The sequence below is a fragment of the Schistosoma mansoni genome, chromosome 6 (genome assembly GCF_000237925.1).
Source record: "Schistosoma mansoni strain Puerto Rico chromosome 6, complete genome".
Taxonomy (NCBI): Eukaryota; Metazoa; Platyhelminthes; class Trematoda; order Strigeidida; family Schistosomatidae; genus Schistosoma; species Schistosoma mansoni.
In genome coordinates this window covers 6,799,140-6,809,455 of record NC_031500.1, presented here as the reverse complement: position 1 = coordinate 6,809,455, position 10,316 = coordinate 6,799,140, and the positions used below count along the sequence as shown (strand labels likewise).

General features: G+C 34.2%; 1 protein-coding gene across 1 annotated transcript in view; it reads right to left on the bottom strand.

Annotated features, from left to right (window-relative positions):
* Positions 1-10,316, bottom strand: part of Smp_165660 (hypothetical protein) — a gene marked incomplete at its 5' end in the record, with an annotated part of 34,213 nt that continues 23,897 nt past the window's right edge. The window contains 4 exons of the mRNA XM_018798107.1: positions 1-169; positions 4,684-4,851; positions 7,788-7,874; positions 9,940-10,054. Of these exons, the coding sequence (XP_018653082.1) occupies positions 146-169; positions 4,684-4,851; positions 7,788-7,874; positions 9,940-10,054 (394 nt within the window). The 3' untranslated portion in view covers positions 1-145. The remainder of the gene's footprint in view (positions 170-4,683; positions 4,852-7,787; positions 7,875-9,939; positions 10,055-10,316) is intronic.

Genomic DNA, 10,316 nt, shown 5'->3' with positions numbered 1-10,316 from the left:
AAATGAGCTTTTATTTAGAACATAGTTGTTAACATTATTCAACAATAAATGACAAATTCATTATAATGATGATGATGATATTACCTGTTATTCTATTATGAAGAGTACTAAATAAATGTTAATAAAATCGTTTAGAACCATACGTTTATTTCAACTGAAGTGTTCGAGACTAAAAAATGTAGAAAAAAGAATAAAACAGTGATGGTTCATTCAGCTTGTATATCATAAACTGAACTGAAAAACAAGGTATGTTATTTCATTATTGGTGGGCAGCAATGTTATATCTTGAATAGTGAGACATCTTATATTTGTGACAGTTAACTGTTATCCTTGTTTTTGGAGTAAAAAAAATACACACTAATATGCACCATTCACCTAATAAGTGGACATAAAAATGACCGAAAGTTCTAGGCATGACACAGTGAACATTAAAAACGTTGCGTATAACCTCATCTAGATTTTTACAAGGAATGAGTTGAATAGACTAAGTAGAATATAATCTATTTCAAGACATTTTTCACTCTTGGAGTTAGTTTATCTCAAACACAATCTTTATATCTTTATCTTAGGTAACTATTGAAAGTGATGTTTCTTCAGTCATTTGAACAGTCTGAGAATAAGCTTATCCGTTGATGTACGATCGTGAGAAAGTATTTTTCTTTAAAATCAATATTATGTTCCATTCAGACTGTATGCAATAAAATTAATGTCTTCATTAACACTGATTGGACATTTAAAGTAATAAGTGATGGCTTACTTATGTCGACCACAATGTAGGTGCATGGATTCGTCAGCTTGACTAGTACCTTAAATAAAAATGCATACGCTCTGGATTAAATTATTAGAGTTGTACATCCCATTAATGTTAAGATGAATCTTCAGTTTCCCATATGTTTTTCTAGGACCGGGATGATTGTTCTGTCCATTTATCAACGCTTTTTTACGGAATCCTTATCGCCTGTGATCATATTTTCACTATATTTGATACTATATAACAGTTCAGTCTAGATATCATCAACTACATCCACCTACGTTTTGGTCCGTTAGTATTTCTACTGATATTTGAATGTTGAATCAAGGGTATGGTTTCTTTTTTTATTTACTTACAAATATTCATTGTTGACAAAGTTCATATTTTCTTTTTCTTGACCTAATCAGAGGCAATGAAACTGATTGATGAATTTATACTAACAACTAACAGGAATGAAATGTGCATTTTGCGTTTTATTGCTAACTTATATATATTTCAAACAAGCCTTTAATTTAAAATTTACTTAGTATTGTTTGTTTGGATCTTCCCATTGATGTTTTTAGGACTACAACTGGTCAGTCTCTAATTGGCATATGTACATACTGTGCGTATTGCCTCGATATAGACGAGTCCCAAATAGGACGAAACGCGCTTCCTGGATTCCACTGCTAGCCACTATCCATCTTTGCTTACCCAGCCTTTAATTTGTTATGATTATCAAATTCATTTTCTACATGTACACCGGATTTTTTTGTTAGAATTAGTAATTGTTATACACAAAAGCTTTAGTCAATTTTCCTTATTACGGTAGCGTTGTAGTGAACAAGACCACGACTGGGGACAATCGAATGTATTTAAGCACAAATTACAGACTATCTCACTAAATTCTGATAACCATATAGCAAACAGTTAATTTGCAAAATAACAACCAATTATCTCAATCTTGACTGTTCCTTCTGTAAATATCAGTTCATCCTCTCTAATTTCATTGTTTATGCATTTTCCTACCAATTGCGCTTCATTTCAGTTCTTTCCTTATCCGTCTTCTTCTGTGTCTGACCATCACCATATACTACTTATGTGGACATAAGTAGCCCACACCACAGTATAAATTCTTTCAGATGTAAATTTTTATCCATTTCTAGTACATCATACATTGTGCTCTTAATATGCGATTTTTCGTATAAGATTTATAGGGTTTTTTACTGTTTGATAGTATTTGAGCTTAGTACTAAGAAGGGTTTTATTATAATTTATCTTCGTTTCTACAACCATATCGATGTTTCATAAAGTCTATAGTTCTGAATTTCTTTGACAGATTATACATCTATCTGACCTACAATGAACTTTGAAGACGGTTGAAAGAGTTGTTGAACTTATTTTTAAACAGTTGGTAAAACCCGTTTTATGAATAAGTATGCTTAATTAAATTTGAACTCGTAAATGCTTCATTAATATTACTACTTAAGATAATTGGACTGAGTTCATTTTTAAGTGTCTGAAGCACTTATATCGAACTCTAGCATGGGCTAGTCAAGCTTGTTCAACAAAGAATTTTTCACAAATCAGCAGGTCGCCACACTACATTAGTACTGCCTTGTGATGATAGTAAAAATGTTAAAGCAATTGAAATAACAGTAGTATTAATGATAGCATAAGCCTTGACAGGATGCAAATAGTTCTGGATTGAGGAATAAAGAATCTGAATAATAAAACAAAAGATCTAGAGGAGCAGTGAAAAAAACATTTGTTCTTGCTAGCGGGACATAGATTGGATTAAAGCATGTCCCGTGCACGATTGAGTTGGTGCATGTTGATTGGCTAATTCTTAACCAATCAGCGCTAGTCGATACTTGGAAAACACACTAGAATCTTCTCATGTAAAAACTATAAATATACTAACGCTTTTCTCATTGTGCTTCTTACTTCCATCTACCCTTGTTATTCGGAATATAATTTCTTCCCTGTTCAACCATGTTCTAATTTGGAAACTTGTCGAGTGAATTAGTGTACAGGAATACTAAGCAATAGGAATAGCTGGGTCGTAATAAGAGAAATTATAACGGTTCCACTAAGACCACATTTTAAGCACAGGTTACAGTGGTCAACCGGATCATGACCATGAGGTCTTTAACTCTTAACACAGTATTAATCAACTTGAACAGCAAGGAAAGAATCCGATGGTTCATTGTATATCGTTGAAACTAATAAAAATAATTTTGTGTTTTATTTCCGTATCAGTGTAGATCACTAATTAACTACAGGTTTATGCACTTGACTCGGAGTCACTCTATGTGTTGTGAACTCTTTTATTGCTTTATCATTAAAATCAACATGAGGTAAACCGGAGTTCGGATTTGCACCTCAGTGATTGGAAAAATGTGTTTAGACCATTAAGTTATAGTTTCTACTTCATCTCTATCTTCCTCCCTGGTTTAATGTTTCATGAAAAAATGATTCTGATCGATGCCGGAAGGTAAGGTAAGACATTAAAAATACAGTTTTATTGTTAGTCTGTTTCAACAAAAGTAGAAATAACCAGTTTATTTTTTGATTTATATGATACTTGCAGGGTGCATCTCTAAGTCAATTGGAAATTAGTGTACTGATGCTACTCCCGAGCAGTTTATATCTGTGACTCTGCAGCCGGGTATCGAAGGTAGAACCTTTAGGTCTCTCAGCGAGCGCGACCAATTAAAATATTCTACATGCTAAAGGAAATGATTTTGTTCTTCCAGAACTAGGAAGAACGAATACGTCAATCAGAGTTTAGATCAAAGGTTTCCTTCCAAATGCTGTTAACCGTTAACATAAAAAATAGGATATCAAACGTTTGTTAGGTGTACTGGATTCTCAAAATAACTTGTACAACTGGTCTTTGTAATTTTTCACGTTATCAGTTTTTTCCGCTTAGAACGACTCAGTTATCTCATTGGTTTGTTAATGTTTTAACATCTCATTCTGTTACCCTATCCTTAACTTACTTACTTACTTAAGCCTGTTACTCCCAATGGAGCATAGGCCGCCGACCAGCATTCTCCAACCCACTCTGTCCTGGGCTTTCCTTTATACTCCTATCCATTTCTTGTTAATTCTTCTCATGTCTGTCTCCATTTCTCGGCGTAATGTGTTCTTTGGTCTTCCTCTTTTCATTTGACCTTCAGGATTCCATGTGAGGGTTTGTCTTGTGACACAATTGGGTGATTTCCTCAAAGTGTGCCCAATCCACTTTCAGCGCTTCTTTCGGATTTCTTCCACTGGAATCTGGTTTGTTGTTTCCCACAGTAACTTGTTGCTGATAGTGTTTGGCCATCGGATCCGAAGTATCTTGCGTAGACAACTGTTAATAAACACTTGTATCTTCTGGATAATGGCTTTCGTAGTTCTCCACGTCTCCGCCCCATACAGTAGAACTGTCTTCACATTTGTATTGAAAATTCTAACCTTGGTGTTGGTTGACAATTGTTTTGAGTTCCAGATGTTTTTCAGTTGTAAATATGCTGCTCTTGCTTTGCCGATCTTCGCCCTCACATCTGCATCAGATCCGCCGTGTACATCGATGATGCTGCCCAGACATGTAAAGGTTTCCACATCCTCCAAAGCTTCTCCGTCAAGTGTAATCCTATCCTTAAGGACATCTTAAATATATATCTATACGCGAAAGCTGTACTCTAGATAATATTCTTTCTCCTTGGTGGAATAAATGTTCTAGACAATTTCAAATTTTGTCCTTAGTTAACGGAGAGAATTGTTAATTTAGTTAGACTAATGATCACATTCCAAATTAGTTGACAATCTTTGATCAGCACTGTAGTTTAAATAAAATGACAATCTTTACCATTTTGTGGTCAATATTTATACAGAAAACCATACAAATAAACAGTATTAATAAGAATGGAATCATTCATGAATAAATAACATTTATCACTTACCATATCTTTAACTATTCCACTAAGTTGTATTCTATGTTCACGTTTTGCTATTTCAATTTGCTCTAAACTTGCTAATAATTCATCTATACGTGTAATAATTGAAATAAGTGTAGCTTCCATAAAATCAACATTTTGAATTAATTCATAATAGTCTTCAGGATCAACATACTAAATTGATGAATGGATTAAGAAATAGTTTATAAATATTACATAATCATTATCCGATTGTAATTTATGTCAAAATATAAATAAGAAAAATAATAAACTAATTCTCTTGAATATTTAGTTTTATTTTTAAGCTTTTATTCAGTTTTAAAGTAAACATTATCATTTCTCCTTCTCATTCATTGCCCCCAAATGTTCTAGTACGGACGAGAGTGGGGAGAGTCCGCTCTCCCTCTCCAAATGATCTCACATGGCCACGCTTATATAGCCTCTGTCAGGGAAGTCCTACTCACTACCTTCTCACACCAGGGGTGTTTTTTACGAAATTGAGAGAACGAAAAGCGAATATCCGGCGCTTTAACCGGGTTGGTAGACACGGTAAGTCCACCTAGGGGAGTTGGGAAACCCTGATTCCAAACCAATGGTGCACATGGGTTCCAGTATCCTGAGGGAGCGAATGGCGTATGAATCAATCGTTGGTCACCGGCTACTATGCGACTACATCTCCTTACGATGCTCCACTGCCTTATGGATCAGACTTTCAGGTCAAAGGCTCCGGGTGTGGTCCCTTAAGAAAACCACCTGCTTCATTTTGGGCACCTGGGCAGTATCACAGCCATCACACAAATCAAATGAGATTTGTGTAGCGCATATATATCTGGTTCCCCTTCGTACCGATATTTATGTGTTTAAATAAATAAAATAAACTCCTCATTAAAACAAATGTACTGTTTTTGGTTAGTAATTTCTTTAATGAGGAAAGTTGGACTAATACATAATTAGTATCATATCCTGTATTATCGATGTCTATTTTATTATTTTTTCTAAGAGTTGTAAATTATTAAACAAACATTATGTGACTATTTATAAACACTCAACTGTGTTATGCGTATTAAGTTCCAAAATGAGTACTACTTTCGTTCCACTACCGTAGCTGCTACATTAACGTAGTGATCGAGCTTGCCTATCGTGATTACTCAAACGGGTTATATTGTCTGAAACACATGTATAACCTTGATGAACCAGTTTCTAATATTGGATTGACTGAGATCTGGGAGGTGGATTTAATCCCATCTGACTGGCCTCGATCGTTGATCGTTCCAGTCTATAAGAAGGAACGAAAACTCTCTTGTGACAATCACAGAGCAATCAGTTTAAACAATATATTGTCTGAAAATATTAGCCTCAATAATACTTCGACGTCTAACTATAGCTCCTGAAGAGCGAACCCGAGAAAACCAGGTTGGTTTCAGACCTAGACATGGATGTATGGACCGAATATTCACTTTTCGGCAGATTCTTGAACACAGACATATTTTTCGACGTCTTGCTATAGTTGTATTCCTCAACCTCAGGACAGCGTTCAACTCTGTTAGTCGTGAGGTTCTTTGTCAGTGTCTGTCATTGAAAGACGTACCAAAGAAGTATATTAACCATGTACAAGATCTTTACTCTTCCGACTTCTCAGGAGTTGTTCTTCTACCAAGAGATTCACTTGTTGACTTGGAATACGCAGATAATATAAATTTGTTTGGTAAAGACGCTGACAAAATGCGGAGTCTTCTAACCACATTAAGCGACTATTTGATAAGTTATTTGCTTCCTAAACTCAATTCTGTGTTCTTGAAATATTAGTTACAAGCGCCTGTTGTGATTATTTTATTGGAGATTATTAACAAACAACTCTCAATACCTTTTTATTAACCTCAACACAAAACAAATTAATACATTGGTGAAAATGTGATAGCATTCAAAGCGTCTATATTTCATTTAAATAGTAAAAATATGTTTCCTTCTAACTACCTTCTATCGATCTAATCCAGCCTCTCTATATGTTGTACTGAGCAGGATTATAATATGACGACTAAGTTAGAGTTCAGTAGTCTAAACACCTCAATTTAATTTGATTCGTTACATAACGAGACCATTAAATATTATTTACAGCAATCAGTTTTTATATATAATTTGATACACTTCGTGTATAATGGCATCCTATTCGAACATTGAGATATCTGTTTCTAAGTATAATTGGAGACTACGATAGTAGAAGTTTCTTATTCATGTTTGTTTTCATGATTCATTAAACTCGTTGGTATTTAATGAACTAGTTATACTCACTGAAAAACCAAATTTGTCGTTTAAGAATATTTAACCATCATGATCGTCACCAAATCACCATCACTACTACTTTTCATAGCTTCAATATGGGGCTTTGTACATTGTTGAATGTCTTTGAAATCAAAATCCGATCTAAGTTAGATAACCATTGAAAACTTAGAATTGCCAGACAGCTGTTTCGTCCTAATATGGGACTCTTTAGCGGCACTCATTCGCGATCCCGCATGCGGGACTCGAGACCTAAGATTAAACTTCTGATTATTTCTATCAGCTTTTCAATGGTCCTTCAGCTTATATTAGCTGCATTAGGAAATTTTTTTAATTATATTCTTCCTGTGAACAGATGGTTAATATAACAGAAATGCTAGTCTCAATCAATCGATCTATGTATACAGTGTGTGACATTAATTGATGGTTGTGATATTTATTAGTGAATGTCTAATTGATGGATACAACTAGTGTGTGATTCAGAAATTAAACCTTGTTATGTCAGTGGGTGTCTTTACATATGAGATCCATATCATGATAGTATGATTTGGTAAAGATTTCTGAAATAGCATATCATGGCTACAGCTTTTGCATGAATCCTAGATATAGTATCACTACTGCTATTTGTAGGTTACTAAAAAGCAGTAAGTCACTCCTAAACTGTTGGGCTATACTATTCGAGAATTTTTTAATACTTAATAGGTTGGTATCTATAGTTTTGGGCTTCTGTATACGAATAGTATAAGATGAATCTTCACTCAACTTCTCATAATTAGATTACATCGTTTTAAAACTACGCTGATCACTTAAATATGAAATTATCTTCAACCTACATTATCTTCATCTTTAACAGAATTTCCATTGGTATCTTCATCTGTCCCAATCCCTTCATCAACTGGTTCTCCAATTTTATAGATTACCTTGATTTCAATGTAAAAAGATGAATTCATATGAAACTATGATTAAACAATAAGAAACAACATTTGATAAAAAAGAAAATAAAACATCAAGATCATAATCGACTATAATTTCCTTAAGATTATCTGTAGACAGATTTTATTTATTTATTTAAACACATAAATATTGGTACAAGGAAGCACCAAATAAATATGCGCCGCACAAATCTCATTCGATTTATGTGAGAGCTGTAATACTGCCCAGTTGCCCAAAATGAAGCAGGTGGTTTTCTTAGGGGGCCACACCCGGAGCCTTTGACCTGAAGGTCTAGTCCACAAGGCAGTGGAGCATCGTAAGGAGATGCAGTCCCATGGTAGCCGGTGACCAACAATTGGTTCATACGCCATTTGTTTCCTCAGGATACTGGGGCTCATGTGTACCATTGGTTTGGAATCAGGGTTTCCCAACTCCCCTAGGTGGACTTACCGTGTCTACCAACCCGGTTAAAGTGTCGGACATTCGCTTTTCGTCCTCTCAATTTTGTAAACAACACCGGTGCCACGAGAAGGCATTGAGTAGGACTTCCCTGACAGAGGCTATATAAGCGTGGCCATGTGAGATCATTTGGAGAGGGAGAGCGGACTCTCCCCACTCTCGTCCGTACCAGGGCATTTGGGGACAGACTTAGTATAGTAATACCATTCATCATAACAAATATTGTTTCATGTATGTGTCTAGTTGTGCATGTGTCAACATACAGTGTTTTATAGCCTCATTAGAAATAATTTACAAGAGTAGATTGTGGAAACATTTTTACAATCTGAAAATAATTATCATCAAATATCGAAATCAACTAGGGAATCACTAAAAAGTGGGAAGAATCGTAAAGTTGTTTTATCTTGATTCGATACCCCACAATCGTAACCATTCACAGTACATATGGTATTGAACCCATGAAATTTAGGTCTCGAAATGATATAATATTTACCTTAGACAATGTCATCGGCAGATAAATTGTTTCACTCATTTACACAGTTGACACCATCTGTAAGTTTCTCATTAGAACTTCTGGAAAATCATTCCGAAATCTGTAACTAAATCTGAAAATCCGAATCATTAAATTTCAACTCAGTAGTTCCATATCGCTGTTTTCAACACTGTAATTGAAGGTCATGGGTTTAATCTTGGTCGTCGGTGAATACTGTTGAGCATTTTTACTCTTGAACGAAATAATTATCCAATACTCCCTCATTTTCAGTTGTTTGGGATGGAAATCATTAAGTAATTTATAATTCAGGACATTGCATTCCATATAATATGATTATCAAGAATAGCTTTTGATGTAATTCACTGTTGTTAGAATGGATGTCAGTTTAAAGTTATACTTAAAAAAATAATGCTTTTGTAGTCTTGAAGAACTCAAATACAAATATGAATGCATTACTTACATACTAATTAAAGACAATAAGTTAGTATTCCACAATAGTCAGCATTTAACACTTATTTTCTATATTTTTATGATAGATTTAATCAAGATACAAATCAATTAGTAAACCTTTAGAAAACAAAGAATCAATGAACTGTTGTATGATACCTTTAGGATGCTAAACAGTAAGGTGCTTCTAAGATTGCGGATCTTATTTGTATTATAATTTTAGAGTTCATTTTCTTTACATATGACTAAATTTCACTTTGATTTAATTATCAACCTATTGAATACCGGTAAAATCTCTGTAAAGGACTTTAAGTATCCTAAGGCTTATTTCCACTCAACTGCGTCACAAGACAAGCCCTCACATGGAATCCTGAAGGCCAAAGGAGAAGAGGAAGACCAAAGAACACATTACGCTGAGAAATGGAGACAGACATGAGAAGAATGAACAACGATTAGATAGAACTAGAAAGGAAGGGTTGGAGAATGCTGGTCGGCGGCCTATGCTCCATTGGGAGCAACAGGCGTAAGTAAATAAGTAACGCTTATTTCAATACACTTGAATTGTAGTAATAAAAAATCTCTTTGAATATTTAGCCTCTAACAAAAAAAGAACTGAACTAATAAATTATAATGATAATTACATTCATACTTACACCCAAATCAATTTCATAGGCTAATTGTTGTTGTTCTGTTAGATCTAAGTTATTATCACCATCTTCATCATATTTCATAAATGTTGTAAAAATTTCTGGTTCACTATATCCATGACTTTATTGATTTATTGGTACGATAATGAAAAAGAAAGAAAGAATGAAAAAGTACAATATTCAATTTGAATAAACTTTAAAGACTTAACTACCATTTAAACAATCTTTCGGAGTATTGGAAGAATTACAATTTCCGGAAAATGTTTATTTCTTAGATCATACTTGATAAAGTATGAGGTAACAAATAAATAAATTTAAGAAGGGGTTTTGTGGAGATTTAGTATGTTTCATAGTTGAAAGCGTGAGTCAATTGAAGCTAGACC